This window comes from Chaetodon trifascialis, chromosome 18 (genome assembly GCF_039877785.1).
Source record: "Chaetodon trifascialis isolate fChaTrf1 chromosome 18, fChaTrf1.hap1, whole genome shotgun sequence".
Lineage (NCBI taxonomy): Eukaryota > Metazoa > Chordata > Actinopteri > Chaetodontiformes > Chaetodontidae > Chaetodon > Chaetodon trifascialis.
Window position 1 is genome coordinate 11403269 of NC_092073.1, and position 17328 is coordinate 11420596.

At 42.7% G+C, this 17328-nt stretch overlaps 1 protein-coding gene across 5 annotated transcripts in view; it reads left to right on the forward strand.

The window, feature by feature from the left end:
- The window catches only part of ctnnd2a (catenin (cadherin-associated protein), delta 2a), a 232771-nt gene that overhangs the window by 201487 nt on the left and 13956 nt on the right, over positions 1-17328 (forward strand). For all 5 annotated transcript variants that reach the window (XM_070985662.1, XM_070985665.1, XM_070985664.1 and 2 more), the window contains 2 exons: positions 9457-9706; positions 13485-13569. In XM_070985662.1, the coding sequence (XP_070841763.1) occupies positions 9457-9706; positions 13485-13569 (335 nt within the window). The remainder of the gene's footprint in view (positions 1-9456; positions 9707-13484; positions 13570-17328) is intronic.

The window sequence follows — 17328 nt, forward strand, 5'->3', positions numbered from 1 at the left end:
TGGGTGAGGCACAAGGCTTGAGAAGGATAGAGTGAGGCCAAGTCAGGCCGGGGGGGGGACTGAGTAAGGGTGGAAGAAGAGAAGAGGGCAGAGCAGTGGCAGCTACTGTAAAGAGCTAACCATGTATGTATGCTTATATTCCAGTCCCTCTGTAATGTGATTTTGTAGCATATTGATGTCGCTGAGAATCATTTTTCTCATCTGTCAATGTTTTTGTCTCTCTCCTGATTTCACCTCCTTCATAGTTTTTGATTTGCATAATGCACTGTATGCTTGTGTAGCAATAAATGAGTCCCATTCACCGCTACACCGTCTGTCAGTGCAATTCTTCCCCATTTACTTACAGATGGTAATTTGACACACATGAATTGGGAACAGCACTGGAATGCCAAAAAGACGCTGTATTTTTTATTTTTTTTCCAAACACAGCAAGCATTTGCTAAAGGTTCCCCTAAATGCATGCTGTGCAACCAAATCCAGAGAGAGTGTTTAATGAAAAAGTGATTAATGCAAAAATCAGCATAAATTTAAGACATTTAAGGAATTATTCTAATGTGTATTTTAATGGGAATGCATTAAAAATGTGACGTTTAGTAACAGAAATTTGGATTTGAAACTTTTTGAGGTGCACTCGTACATCATAACAGCACATCGATTCAGGTTATTTAAGTGCCTCAAGGTTTTCAATCCTACGCTGCATTTCTGTGAATCAGTGAGTCGGAAATCAGAGCATTGAGACCTTTTAGCATTATTTAATATTTGTATTCATGATGCGCACATACGTTCAAGAAGACTCACTGAAAATGTTTTAGCTTGAAAATGTCAAGAAAATCGAACCAGATGCCAGATTTGCTGGCTCCCTACCGTCCTGCGTTTGGACTCCAGTGTTTGACCTCCAACATCAAGCAAAGCTCTCCGTGGTTTACTTGAAAGTGGCTCAAACCACCTCTTTCATGTGAATCTGGGGCCGCTTGTTTTGGTGCACACCCAGGTTTGATGTTCTCATGTGTGATAGGTGCAGGAGCTCCTCAGTTCTGTTTGAAACCCATCACATGAAAACACCTTTGGAATACTGATAACACGCTTTTTTTTTCTGATTGCTTACTGATTGCACAAGACACCCTATACTTAACTCTTTTTTGAAGTCAGAAAATCAAATCAAAATCACTTTGTCTGACATAATGAGGACTTTTTTTGTGAAAGTCAGAGGCAAATGTTAAACCTCAAAGACATGTGCAACAGCAATTTAGCATTATATCGGTCCCCAAAATGTGTAACAATGATGTAATGACAGAAAATGACCTGTCCACTTCCACCTTCTCTCCATCTTCTCCTTTCATCTCTCCTTCTTTTGCTCCTTCCCCTCCTGTTTCTTTGTCTTCTTGTCTTGTCACACCACACCTCTTATGAGCTTAAGCCTCCCTTCCCACTCTGTATCCCGCATTTTCACTTCACAATATTGTTTCCACCTCCTTGTCGACAACATCTCATCTCATTCTGCTTCTTTCTTTCTTACTCCTCCTCCTCTCGTCCATTTATTCCACACCCACGCCTCCCTCTCCCTCTCCTTTCCGCACAGCTTCAGACATGAGCTCATAACGCCTCACCTTCCCTCTCACGCAGTCTCCCGCTCTTTGTGTCTCGCGTTGATGACATCAGTGCTGGGGAGTGTTACTGTGGAAACCAAAGCAGCGCGCCGCAGGGATGTCACTAATTGCATGATTGTAAATGTGTGGGTCTGCATGAGATTGTGTTTGAGGGGGAGGTCAGGCACTGTGAGACACAGATGCAAACAAGGTGAAGGAAAATCACAGGTTTCAAGCCTTTCATATAAACATTTTGTTCTCATACAGACACATACTTACACGCACTCTAATTGCATTACAGTGAAAGATTGCATCTAGCTGGAGTAAAAAGAAAAATTACATTACAGACTAATGCTCCTTTGTGGATACCTGGCCATCAAATATTTTTATTTATTGAGCTTTCATAACATATTTTAGTATTATTTCTATAGTAAACTGGATTTCATCAACCCAGACAACAACAACATGTACAGCAGCACCACAAATAATTGCAAATAAATACAAATAGAAAGAAATCAGTGCTCAAAGCTTCAAAAACAGAAAAAAAGAAAGAATTTAGGACCAAATAGGTCACCAGAGAAATTCCATGTTGTGCTTTCCTCTCTCAGCTTTTCTATATATTTTGCATTCCCTGCTTGCATTACGGTAAGCATCAACAGCTTTGGAAGGCTAGAACGACAGTGTTACTGACTACGTCCACACACACATTTCACCGTCCCTGTTGCAGCCGTACTTTATGAAATTTCCATCACCTTCGGGATGAATCTCTTGTGAGGGTCTGGCATGTCTTTTATCAGTGCACTTTGTTCTCTGTGGTGTTCTCCGTCCTCTACTCTCGCTGTGCCCGACTGGGAGCACGTCAGAGAAACAGAAACAGAGAACAGTAAAGAGACATAGAGGGAGGGAAAGACGGGGCTGTCATGCGATGATGAGATTTTGGTCTTACAGTCATGTTCAGGTGATCTGCGGAGGTGCACAGATTCATTTAGCTTTGCTCGTTTTTTTGTCTTCTAAAGGTGCTAAACGACATAATCCGAGCTGTGCCCTCACGATTTTATTTAAGAATATGTTTCCGCTTAAGAAGCGAGCTGATGATCACTGAGAACTGTGACAGACAGTATAACCTTATCTTAACCATCACAATGGGAATTCTGTCTCTGTCAGTGTGTGCATAAATACAGTGCGGTTGTGTGCGTGCATGCATTCCTTCCTCTTCATGTCAGTAGAATGTCTTTAATGAAGCCACAGGTTCCTGGCAAAGGGGAAAAAAAATCACCCCCCGCCTTCTCCCTCTCTCACTCTCTGTGTCTCTCCCTCCTCTGCAGTTGATGCTGTAAACCTGTCACCCACAGACATCAAAGAGAGACACAGAGGGCGAGATATAACTGGTGTGAAAAGCACCAAACACAGGCAGGCAGAATATTTTACAACAGGGGAAGCGACAGCATGCCGCTTTCCAATTTACCTCCATTCCTGACCTCTTTAAACCTGCTGTGTTTCATCTGTCTGTACTCTCTTCTGCATTTCATTTTATTTATTAATTTATTTATTCACAAGTTAAAAAAGGAGTACAACTTGCATTGTAGTGGAGAACCAGACTGTCTTTGGAGGTCATTCATATTTATTTTAGCTTGACGAGGATGTGAGGATGCTGGTGATTGGTGGCTGCAGGGTGTGTGTTTGTGTGTGCGCAGTTTGTGATTTCTATTTTCACTTCTTTCTGGCTGCTTTCCAAATGCGCTCGTAGTCCAGAACTCATTAGAATGTTGGATTTTATTATTTGGATTATAGTAATGGAAAACAAGGAAAAGTGGTTTCGATAAAATACCCCTCCCTCCTCCCCGAGTGACAACACTGATGTTTGAGAATATCTCCAGGGTTTGGATGTTGATGTAGTTCTGCTGTATAGTTCCAAACTCAGTATGAGCTCTCAGAAGCTAACACTCAAGGGTTGTAACCACGTCACTTTCATGTTTTCCATAAAGGAATATTCCCACAGAACAGAAACCAACTCCCTGTTGCTTTGCATCTGGCGCCCCCGTCAATGCTGGGATTTACCACTGATTAAATCAGCGCTGAGAAACATATAAAAGCACTGAAACACAAGTTTTGTTACTGAATATTTGAATAGCAGCTGTAGTGCCGCATTATCATACCACATTTCAAATGTAGCTGATGTCAAAACACAGTAGGGTAACCCCATTTTGAACTGAATGGCTCACTTGCTAAGAGACAGAATTTAAAAAATGAAAATAAAAAGTGAACATAGTGTGTAACCCAATTCCAAAAAACATTTGGAAGCTGTGTAAAATAATAAAATAATAAAATAATCGTAAGTAAAACAGAAAGCGATAATTTGCTAACCCCAAAGGATGATATATTCAATTTTTTTACTTCATCAACTTCAGTGCAAATACATGTTTATTCTGAATTGGAGGCAGAAACACATTTCAAACCAGTTAGGACAGGGCCAACAGAAAACTGGGAAAGTTGTGTAATGCTCAGAAAACACCTGTTGGAACATTCCACAGGTAAACAGGTTCATTGGTAACAGATGATACAAGGAATTTACAGTGAATTATACGAAAAGTTCAGACCCTTTTAAGTTTTCCACACTTTATAATGTGAAATGCGTTTAGTTTGGGGGTTTTTTGGTAACGCGTTTCAGCCGTCTTGTTGAAATTAAATCTTCGTCCCAGCCTGAGATCCTGAAAGGTTTTCACTCAGCATTGCTCTACATTTTTCTGCAGCTGTCATTGTGGCCACATATTTCAATCTTCATTTCACCAGACCAGATGATTTTGCTTCACATGGTCTTTTGGCAAGCTGTCATGTGCCTTTTAGTGAAGAATGGCTTCTGTCTGACCACTCTACCTTAAAGGCCTTTTTCTGTTTGAGAATGATGGAGACTACCATGCTCTTTGGCATTCAATGCGGCAGAAAAATTCTCTTGTATCTTTCCATAGATCTGTGTCTTGACACAGCAAGGCCAAAAACCAACATTTAATGCCCATGACCTTCAATCCCTCAGGCTGCACTACATTAACAACCAATGTCGTTCTATAAAGGCTATTACTAACACTGCCATACTAGAAAAGCAAGACTCTACAATGCAAAGTGAAAGCCATATATGCTGAAGAGTCCACATTTCAGATTGTTACCAGGGCAAAGTTCAGAAGCCAGCATCTGTGAGGGTATGGGGTTGTGTTGGTGCCAAGCTAAACTACCAGCCGAGCTGCAGCAGTACACTGACACTGTACCATTGGCTTATATTCAGCCTAGGACATATTCATAGAATCCAGAAAGGGTTTAGAAAGAAAACATTACCAGAAGCTTTTGATACCAGCAAGGATACAGCAGCCCACCTCGGGGACCCCAACCCAGTCACTGATAACTGTGTATTAACCATCCTTTCTTCTCATACAGTCGGACGCCACAACCAATCAAGCCATTTCATCTTTCCCCACATCTCCCTGAGACAATTACCTCCAATTTCGCTTCAATAGCACTCTCCTTTCTCCGTCAGTAAACAATCAAATCACTCCATTGTTGAGGGTAATTGGATCTCTTTAAATCAAATCAGCCATTATGGCACTGATGAAGCACGGCCCTGCTCAGCGGAGTTAAGCGACACATGAGGGAATGCAGCACAGGAATATATTAGCAGTTCTGCCTCCCAGGTGAAGATGGCTATATTGGAGGAGTTGTGTAATACAGGTTTATTAGACTGTGCAGTGATCAGCACAGCCCTTGTTTCTCTCCTTGAGGACATGTACCAGGTTCAGCTCGCATTTCAGTGACAGGGAAAGGAGGAGAGAGGAGATTGTACTCCAGCATGTAGAGGTGCTGTGTGTGTCGCTGTAGGACTTAAGGAGTCGCCACCCACTCATAAAAAATCCATCTTAATTTGCCCCTCAGCTCTTTTAGTTTTTTCCTTGCTGTAAAACTACCTGTGACCACCGTGAGGTTACAGGAATAATTGCTGCATGACGTTCCTGGCTTTGACACTTAGCCTGGCCTCTGGTTGTACCTGCTGATCGATGTAGTCGGACTCACCCTGACACTCAGATTAGTCATTTGTCAACTTGATAACTAAAACTTTAACGCGGCCTCCAGAGATAAATTGTATATTTTAGCAACCCAGAATTTTAACAAAAAATGTCTTCATCAGGGTAATGAGCACATCAAAAGATTTGGCTTTAAAAATGTGTTAAATTTTGCATTAGCGTCAGGAAAGTGCAGCAACTCCCTCTCATTTATGTGAATCTATAATTCATCAATATGCTTCTCGCAGGCTCTGGGTATCATAGTGTCTGGATTTGAGAAAAGAGGGCAGATTTTATTTGACTAAAGCAGTGTCTGAGCACAGCTTTGCTTTAGTTTAGTTTAGTTTAGTTTTTGCTGTTTATTTCTGTATATAGTATTCATATTTGATCTATGAAAACTCTGTGAGCTGTTAGAAAAAAAAAAACAATTAAACCCCCAAGAGACAAAAACATGACATCAGTTGAGACAAAAAACATCTTGCATGGAGACAAACAACTCATCCCAAAAGAAAACAAACCAAAAACAGAGTTAAACAGCTAGAAAACCTGATAATGAGGAATGCGTGTGTTCAGGTGAGCTGTGTGTTGGTGCGCATGCACTGCAGTTTGGGTGTGTGTTGTCAAGGTGAGGTGTGTGTGAGGCTTTCAGTCATTGTCTTAGTACCCAGTGATTATCAGGAGGCAGCGTCTTCCTCTGACGGGGTGTGTTATTAAAAGGGTTGGAACGAACGGCCTCTCCATTTGATTCTTCAGTGATCAAGACGTTTCACATCAGCATTCGCTAATGTGTGTGTACGCACTTTGTCTCTCTTTCCCCGGTTGCTCCGTCCTTCAGTCATTCCTCTCCTTCCTCTCCTTCCTCTTTCTTCCCTCTCAAACACGGGTGACTTCTGTGTGGTTTCCCCCTCCTCTTTCACCCCCTCTTCCTCTCTCTACTTTCATAGCCTTATCCATTTCACATTCGCCCCCTGTGGGATGAAAGTGATGACTGTGCAGAGATTGATAGGGACGTGCATGCACACACCTGTGTACACTCACACACACTCACATAAGCATATTTTAAGGATATGCTGACAGCAGTTTATCAGAGCGTCTGCCTGTAAGCAGAAAATACTTAGACATACACGTGGATATTCCTCTAATAGTTTAAACTGTATACTCTTCACCCTCCCTTTGTTATTTCTGGATTCCCTACAGTCAGTCAGTTGATAAATTAGCCCTTCACTCAATCAGTCAGTCAGTCAATCAATAAATTGTCAGTCATTCGCGCAGTAAATTATCTGGCAGTCAGTCAGTAAATTAGCCAGTCAGCAAATTAGTCATGCAGTGAGTAAATAATTCATGCAATCACTCAGAAATTACTCACATCATCAAATCAAAAAGAATGTAAATTAATCAGTCAGTCACCAGTCGGGAAATTAGTCAGTCTGATTCAGGTCAGTCAAATATTGAGCCCTCCTCTCAGGGTGCAGCTTGTCCTCACAGTCTGAAAGACAATGACCGTTTAACCTCTGCTCAGCCTGCCAGCCGGAGATAACGCTCGGCCAATTAACTCACAGCTCCATCCTCGCGTGTGTGGATGTTTGTGCGTGCTTGTGTCTGTCTATGCGTGCCTAAATTCAAGTACGCAACCACGTTTGTTGTGCAGCGGCGTACGTATAATCAAGCATTATTCTGACGCGTGTGTGATTTATTCTATGAAGGTTGACGGTGTCATCTGATTTTCCTGCTCTGTGTGTTGCTCTGCTGCTCTCGGCCCTTCCCAGACCTCTTAGACTTATTAGAGGTAATATGAGCGACCACCAGCCTGTAAATTCTCCTTGGATGTTACAGTGATGGATTGGTCTGGGAAAAACATTCAGCAGTATGAAGAAGTGGGTTTTTTTTTTTTTTTTGAAAAACAGCAAAGAAGAGAGTGAATGAGGAAAAGAGGGAAAATAGGAAGAGGAGATTTTAGGTTCAGCAATTGCATTGTACAAGTGTGTACCTCACAAGGATGTTTTGTTCATGCTTTTATTTTTCAGCAAGATTTAATAAATTCAAAGTAGCAGCATGGGATGCAGGAGATTAGCCACGATTAGCCTCTGATGCCAAGTGGCGGTTATCAAGGTGTACTGTACTATTGTGGTGAAAATGAGCTGTTTAGACACAGCCGGTGAAAAGTATTTTGCATTTTTGCGGATTTTGGCGCTTTCTCAGCCAGCAGAGAGGACGTAATGGTCCACTCGAAGATGATTTAACACTTACGTTGGCGCTTCCTGTTTTTATCTACTTTATCTGATCCGGCACTTCTGCGAAGGGCTTGCATTTGTAAAATTTAGAAGGAGACAGTGACTCACACTGAGCAGCTCTTCAGTGTTGTTTTCACACACACAAACTCGCATGCATTCGCACCGTTTTAAATGGCATCCTTTGTCACAGCCCACAACATAACAGACAAGGAAGATTGATTTATTCTCGTGGAGATGCTCATCTGATTGAAGTGCACCTTTTAGTATGCGTCGGGGTGTAAGAGGGCTCGTCCTAGTCTTCTATTGGGTGGATTTTGTTAAAAAAAATTAACCACATTTCATACTTGGTTCATCGTTCAACAGTCACTTCTGCATACAGATTGATTCTTTACCTGGAACATGACCTGTGGGTTTTGTCCCAGGAGCTCAAGATGGTTCAAGTGTAATTGACAGGTTTTGTGATGGTCAGGCAATCCCTTTCCCCTTGACTGCTGCTCATGTTTGATGAATCATCACACACCACCTCAGTCAGCAGGATCATCTCTTTCCTCATCTCTTCAGTTCCTCTCCTTTCATCCCTTCTTTCACTCATCACCTATTTGCTCTGATCTCTCCTTTATTGGCCCATCTCCTCAGTCATCTTCATATCTCATGATCGCACTCTCATGGGAAGCTCTACTGTGAGTAATCCACTCAGAAACACTGCAGGAAATAACAGTCAGTTGTTTCCTGAGTGTAAAATGAATTTAAAAAGTGAATATATACGCAGATGTTGGCATCTAAATACAGGCCAACATGCCTGCTACAGGCTGCCTTACTGAGTTCAGATTACGTGGAGGTGGTTTTGTCCTCACCTTCCATCATTCGCTCTTTGAAATCCACACTCCCACCAACTCTTTAAACTCCCCTCCACTCCAAATGTTATTGCTTCCATCTGCTCCACCCTCTCACTACCTGAGTTTATGGGTTTCCCATTCGACAGCATCTCCCGCACTTCTTAATTACTCCCTCTCTTTGTTGCTTCGATCCCTCCAACCACCCATTCTTTGAATGTCATTTTTTTTCATTTTCCTCATATGCCAGCCTTTTCACCGAAATACCACGAGTCGCCCATTTTATTGGATTCTCAGCATGTCTGCATTAGTGTGGGTGCGTCAGAGGATTTGCTGTGTGCCCTCTCAAACTAAAGCTTTATGGAGTTATACAAACCACTCTCTAGCTGCAGAAGACAGTTGTTTTAAAAGAGAGTAAAAAGAGCAATATTGGTTTTTGTTTCTTATTGAGGTTGTATAGATTTTTATACCATAAAAGTCATCCATATCCACACTCAACATAAATGCTTGTCTGAAATCATCCCTTTCTATGGGTGTATGAACTGTCATAAAAAATAAAAATCCTCACCCCCACACATCAGAATGATATGTTCACGTTATCCAAGCTCAATCTGTCCCTCTACTGGTCACATAAATCCATCCAAAGGCAATTTTTAGAGCATTCGTTCATGATGTTTCCAACAAAATCTGCTACATATGGAATGAGGTGTCTAATAAAGCTTGACCAGTATTTTTCCTTCATTGTCTCCACACACACCAGGTAAATATGCCATGAGGGATTTGATCCATCGGTTACCAGGCAGTAGCAGCAGCAGCAACAATAACGCCACCAGCAGTGGGACTTCTGTGACCACAGGCCCTCCCAGCAAGGCCATGTCAGATGACACGGTAACTGCCATCTGCTGCGCACTGCATGAAGTCATCACCAAGAACATGGAGAACGCCAAAGCCCTGCGGGATGCTGGTGGCATAGAGAAGCTCATCGGCATCGCCCGCAGCAAAGGAGACAAGTGAGTACGCCAAAGTTTTGAGACTATAACTCACTGTCGCTACGTTTACATGCAGTCAATATTCGCATTACGGTCAATATTCTGGTTTCTGAAACATTCGGAATAACCTGGTTACATGCGTGAGCAAACACGGTAATCAATTGGGATATCCCAATCAAAACAGCGACGCACGGACAACCTGTTGACACACAGAGAACGTCATGACGCAATGCGCGTCTTTTCAAAAACAACAACAACAACAACAGCATGGCGGATAATGAACAGCCCCGGGGCTGGTAGCAGTCGCCTTCATTGCGCTTTGGTGCTGGTACTGACCCACCACCAGTACTTGACACTAATCTGTCTGACTTTCTTCATTAATGGAAGGCCAGAACGTGAAGAAATAGGAAATGGAGCCGGAGCTGTGCCATCCATATCCATGCTACCTGCACTCAAAAGACCAAGGTTCCTTGCGAATAGAACATGTGCAGAACACTAATTAATGTTCCGTTCGATGGGGATATTCCAATAGGCGTATACATGACCAAATATTCGGGTTAGATAAGGAGTAACCCAGGGGTCATATTCGGTTTTTTAAAAAGGGTTATTGGTGATATTCCGGTTATGAAAGGGTTACTTGACTGCATGTAAACGTAGTGACTGTCGCTGTGAGATGTTACAGCACAGTAGCACCACGTTGTTCATCCCTGTGACTTAACATCACTTGAAATGCCAAATTGGGTTCAGCACAAATCCTCAGAGTGCGCCGAGGATCGTGACATATAAAAACAGTTCATGGAAAAGTATGTCGTGTTTTTATAACAACACAACAGATTTACCTGTGCTGTTGTTGAAGTGGTCATCATATCACAATGATGATGTGTGCTTAACATTCTGGTGAAGTAAGATGAAGAACACTCACTGTTCCTCTCACAACATAAGCACTGGTTTCTGACACAGAAGTAGAAGACAAAGAGGAAAGAGTGTACTTACTTCTACGTTGTACATCCACATTTGTTTGTTTGAGTCACTTGCATGTGGCTCGGAGAGAGAAAGATGTTCTGTCGCCAAAATAATCTCGGAATAAGCAAGGGGACAAAATGAGAATACTCTGTAATGACTTGAAGTGACTTCTCTTATACTCAAGGACAACCAGCCTTGAATCCTTAAATCCTAAAATGTAATGTAAAGGCCAGGACAGACAGATTCTTACCACTGTGCTGTACCTGTCGAGACATCACTCAGCTCACCTGGCACTGTCAGTAGTGACCAGTGGCTTCATGTGACCACACATCCATCATTCATAACTGCGCCTGCCTTCCCTGTGACCATCCATCCACAACAGACAGCTGGAGAACAACAAGGAGGGTGCAGCAGGAATATGAGTCCCATCACCGGGCCTCGCTTCTATGGCAACCAGCGGGTCAGGGGTTGCCATGACACCACTGTAATCAGACGGGGGTCAAACGTTCATTTATTGTTATGGAGAGAGACTCGGTCTATTTAGGGAACTGTGCTCAAGGGCACCATTACAGAGAGAGATGAAGTGCTGGATGAAGCCTTCATAAGTGCAAATTTCACAGCGACTGTAGTTTGCTGCTAATAGCCCACACATCTTCATCTTCTCAGGATAGGTATACTGAGGATAAATGCTCCTTATCAGCAGTGCCATGCCACATTCGCACAATTACACACTTTCAGATTGAGAAAATGCCCGTTACAGTGCTGCCGTAGATAGCCAGTGTTTACCAACTTCTTTGAAACAGTGTGAGCTGAAAAATACAACAAAATGAAAAACATATATATATAAATTTTATGGCGTATACCTTTGAAACACTAAATACCAAAACACATTCCCATCATACGCACAGCAGTATGGTTTGGAAATCACAAAAATGATGCCACATTTTCTACACCCCGATGGCTGGAATATATTGCTTCAGCCAGATGTTATGAATAATCATTATCTAAGGTATTTAAATATTTTTTTTTCTTGTGGAGATGAGCATGTCCTGTTCCTTGGAATCACTTTATTCATGTGTAACTGTCATACGTTCCAGTGCATTGTGTTGGCTGGCAGGCTGGTGCAATGGGTTCCTGTTGATACCATTCCCCATATTTCAATTTTCTAAAAACACTCTCTGTTCTTTTTACTGTTTACTGTTTTATTGAACGAGCATTGAAGGGCAGGTCTTGCAAACTGACTCCTACTTGTGTCATTTTTCAGATAAGTGGCAGGGATGGGACCATTAGCATGGCAGAGAGGGTCATTTTAAACTCATCTGGAAACTCTTAGTTTGCCAGCAAAATCATTCTCCGCTGAGAAGAGCAATGGGCCTCATACTCTTAAAGCCACCGCAAGAGGCAGTGGCCTGCACATGTGTTGTGCAGCTGGCAAAGACAGGGGACAGCATAACATAGCAACATTGTCCAAAGGAACGGGGTAAGAGATAAAATAGGATAATCCTTAATTAATCCCACAGCAGGAAATTTGCAGTGTTGCAGCAGCAAAGCGGATGGTGCAAAAGTAAGAAGCATCAGTTAAAAAAAGCACTGATGAATAAGTAAACAATATAATATGTAAAACAAGGTTAAACAGACAGTTTGAACTGGTGATTTCACCATTATTGCACATAGGAGGGATTGATATTGTACAAGTGAAATTGTTAGTTTCGGTGTGTGATTTTAAAGCAGGAAGGAAGTACCGGTAGTATCTCTCCTTCACACACGGCAGGTGCAGCAGTCTGTCACTGAAGGGGCTGCCCAGTGCTGTCAGAGCGTCCTGCATGGGGTGGGACATGTTCTCAGTCAGGGATAATAGCTTCACCACCACCCTCCTTTCCCACCAGCTCCACTGGGACGAGCGGGCGTCCCAGGACAGAGCTGGCCTTCTTAACCGGTCTGTGAAGTGTCTCTGTTTCAGCAGTCGAGATGCTGCCGCCCCAGCAGAAAAATCCATAGAAGATGGCCGCTGCCCCCACAAAGTCTAGGAGTCAGGAGAGCCTCATGCTCTTCAAGAGACCTGAGTCTGCTCTGGCCTTTCTTATACAGTGCATTTGTATTGTCAGTTCAGCCCAGTTGATTATACAGAGGAACACCCAGGTACTTTATGATCCCTCCATCTCAGTGTCTGTTCCCTGGATGTTCACTGGTGTAGGGGGAGAGTGTTTACGCCTGCAGAAGTCCACCACAAAGTCTTTGGTTTTCCCTGCATTGATCTGGATGTAGTTCCACTGGCATCAATCCACAAATCCCTGGGTCATTTCTCTGTACTCCCTGTCGTCCCCGTCTGTAATGTGGCCATCAATTCCAGAGTCTTCACAGAGTCTGAAGTCTGTAGTGCAGAGGGTGAGGAGGAGGGGAATCAGGACTCTTCCCTGCCAGGGCCCCCGTGCTGCAGACAACCATGTCAGATTCACAGACCTGTATCCTGACATACTGAGGTAGATGGTGAGGTAGTCCATGATCCATGCTGTGAGGTGGTGGTCCAGCCCTGTGTGCTCCAGCTTGTCGCTCAAGCATGGGCTCTATGGCATTGCAGGTGCTGGAGAAATCAAAACATGATTCTCACAGTGCTCCCAGCCTTTTCCAGGTGAGAGAGGGATCTGTGTAAGAGGTGAATGACAGCACCGTCCACTCCAATGCCTGGTTGATACGTGAGTTGTAGCAGGGCAGTTGATGGGTTCACCAGGGGCAGAGATGGACAAGGACCAGCCTCTCCGGGGGGGTTCATCAGGTGTGATGTCAGTGCCAGAGGTCCAGGAGAAGTAACTCTCTCTCTTTCTCCATCTCTCTCCAGACACTCAGCAAAGGTGGTGAAGGCGGCCTCTCAGGTCCTCAGCAGTATGTGGCAGTACAGAGACCTGCGTTCCCTCTACAAGAAGGTAGGATGGTGTACAACCCTATTACCCTCTGTCATACACATACAGTAACTCCAAGGCAAACATTCATTTCCTACTTCCTTTCCTACAATTCCATGTATGGTGAATTCTGGCTACTGGCTAAAGACATGAGACCAACAGTAGATGAAGAATTAATGTGACTTCCCAAGTCTAAATCTACAGTATACATCTTATATAATGCATTAATGACAATTTAGTGTCTTGTGAAATTAACTATTTTTACTCCGTTACCCTCTTCCTCTTAACATTTCATCAATCTTCAATCCAGTTGTAATGGTAATTTTAACATAAAGCTAAAACTGTATTATCCCTGCCTTCACATTATCATATATCTAGCTAGAAGCTTCATGTTGTCATAAAACTGCAATTGCAAATCTCCTCTGATAAGGGCCTCTGATACGGAGAAATTCATGTGCAGTATGAATAAATTATGAGTTTAAAAAATGTTATGTCTGGATGCACTTGTGTTGTGAAGGAGCAAGAAAAGTAACAAGCTGTGGCAAAAAAGGAGCGAGATGTCGAGCTGGCAGGCAGTAGCGCTTGTGTTAATTACATTAGGGGGTTTTTTTAGAATTAAAAAAGTAATTACTATATATGGCAAATTGGCCTTAAACTATGTGAGGATGATCCATGTTGGGATGAGGGCTTTTCATTCCCACTGAGGCAGGTGCTGAGCATGATTCTCTGCCGAAACTGTTTAATGAAGCAATTAAAAACCACACCTGATACACACTTTAAGTTCTGATTTATTCTGAATGGTAAGCTGCCTTTTTGTGTTCGGACGTCTGAAGATTTTGGTTTGACCTTTATGTTCTTGAATGCCTAGCTGAATCCTCAGTGGCTGAATTATGCCTTGTTTTCTGGTCAGGATTAATCTCTGTCAGGATTTGCTGTTGTCTCCCAGACTCAGTGTGAATCTCTGCCGGCTTAAGCGGCTGCTAAGCTAAGCTAATTTTACCCTGCAATGGACAGCTTAGGCAGACATTGGCGATGCTCGCCCCTGGCTGCGACTACCAGGCAGCAGTTTTTGATTTGGTGTTCACAGAATATAAATACAAAAACCTATTTTATACTTACTCTAAAAACTGGGAGACAAATGAAACCATCATATTTAAACTAAGCTTGATTTGAATTTTGCGAGATGCATTTGCTATGACTTGGAAATCCTGCTTTTATCATCACTGGGACTAAGACACAATCAGTCCATGCAGCTGGTCCCAGCGGGGTGATGTGAGTGTAATTCATGTAAAGTATTGGAAACTATGTGATATATGAACCAAGGAGTGGCTACATTAACAGGGCGCTGGTTCAGTTTCATGAGCCATGCGGAGGGTGACACTGTAAGTACATTATTGTGGCCTACAAATACGCTTTGAAAGAAAGATGAAGTGACTGGCAGAGGGGGAAGCTCATTTTGTCATTACATTACCAACGTGGCTCTCCTAAACAACCTCAGTGTTATCATATTTATTCAGCAGATACTGGTTTGGAGACGAGCCACTGTTGCCTGTGTGGTTTATGGCAATACGTAGGTGTGTCTTCATAAATGCTTCATGTTTGTGTGTGTAACCAAGTGCTTGCATGCGTGGGGGGGGGGGGTAAAACCTGCAGGTTCTTTATTTCTGTTGGCTTTAGGTTGTGTCTTGTTCCATATATGTGCACTTCTGTTGTGTATGTGTGTGTGTGTGCGTGCTTTCGCCTTGAGGTCAGTCATAACCACCTCAAAGCAACAAAGAATAATGGGGTTCTGCTGGCCACCATCACAACTGAGCAACAGTGTTTACAGAGGCAGACGGATCAATAACTTTGTGTTAGTCACCAGCCTTTTGTTTTGTTTTGGGTTTTTTTTTTTTTTTTTTTTACACGCACACATACACACACATTGACTTCAACTGTTTCCCAATTGGACACACACACCAGCTAACATCGATGCTAGTGGTTATTTACCCCATCAGGGAGACTGAATGGTGTTAATGCTGCTGGCTACCAGGGAACTGTAGCTCATTAATACAGTAGCTTACTTATAGCTCACATAAAATGGCACCAACGAGCAGAAAATGAGAAAGGTCGAGCAAAACGATGATTGGTGGGTGTGCCGCTCTAACTCAGACGCACACTATTTCTCTCTCACGCGCACGCAAACGCCGTCGAAAGTTACCCTCTCCTCCTCCGGCTCTTTTGTTTCTTTTCAAATGACAAATACACACGCAACACGCTCGCAACTCGATTAAAAGCTCCTTTCGCTCGTCGTTAATGAGGGAATATCTGCCACCAAGGTTATCTGCCATTCAGCGCGCTGCAAGTTTCGAAGCCTAACCAACAAGTTTCAGTGAGATGTTTGGATTAAGTAACACATTCCAGGGAGGTGTCCTTGGCTTTGAATGTGTCTCCACACAGAGATGGAAAAGACGACGAGAATGAAGCTGAAGATGCGTTTGAGCTGCATGAACAATCTCAAGATGTACCATACAAACCCTGCAGTACCTTTGTGATGTTTATAATCATCAGTGTCAGTCGACTAGATGTTGTTGGAAATGTTGCATTTCATTGCATTATGCTGCATGGGAAAGTTTCCCTCTTATTTATTCTGTTTTGAGGGCAGACGTGTATATTATTCAGTATTGTCCCATCTCCAGCTTTTCATGTGAAATCTTGGTTGAAAGGCATTCAACAGAACATCAAGAGAGATTATTTGCACACTGCAATGTGATTCACTTCAACAAGTCAGTGTTATTTCCATCAGATGATAAACAGGGATTTTCCCACTTGAATTTTAAGTGCCTGAACTTCACTTTTCAAAGACGTCAAAACCTCAAACAGAGCGATCTGTTGTTCTTTAGAGTTATGACACAAACATAAACACATATTTTTGAAGGTGTTAGTGCTGTAGAAGCTACATGGCTCACCCAGATGACTTTTTGTGCGATCCGAGTGACTCTTTGTGTGATGACTTTGCAGTGCGCTCGCTGTCATAGTCCGAGACTTCTGACTGTCGCTGCAGTCACTTCAGGACAGGCCGCCCCGTGGCATCAGCGCGTCCTCGCCTCATCCTGACGACTGTGTCCCTCTCTTCATTCGTCATCCTCTCATCCCCAGCATTACACTGAACAGTATCCCCATGCGGCCCCTTGGAGCCTCATCTGCTTCACACTTCTCTAATCATTGCCACTGGATAGCATTACACTCGACTGGATGGCATAACACTCCAGTGATCAGACATGAAGGACACTGGCTTTACACGGCAGCCGGGCTCGACAAAGGTGGCTCCTTTTTTTAATATTATTTATTTATTTGTTTAATTTTTTTTCCCTACCCATCTTTGCCTTTTTTTGTTAAACTATGATTTAATAAAAGACAGATATTAAAAGAAGGAAAGAGCTTAGATTGATGGCGCAACATTTTCAGTTTTGCTTCTGTCTCATTTGATCCAACGAAATGTAAAAAAAAAAAAAAGAGAAATTACTTTTTCAAAACAGACTTTTTTCACTCCACACCAACAGGAAAAAAAAAAAACCTCATCCATCACCTTTAAATTGAAACCAGATATCATCTTCAGTCTGTCCTGCTGTCACATCCCCAGTTTCATCCTAACTCATCCACCCGTACTTCATCATAATCTTTCCAACATCAAGATCTTATAATGCAGTTAAAGTGTTGCTGTTATCCAAGACAGCTTTCATTAAGTGCAGCACAAACAATTTAAATGATCTGACTCACTTTTTTGGCACTTTTTAAGCAGTT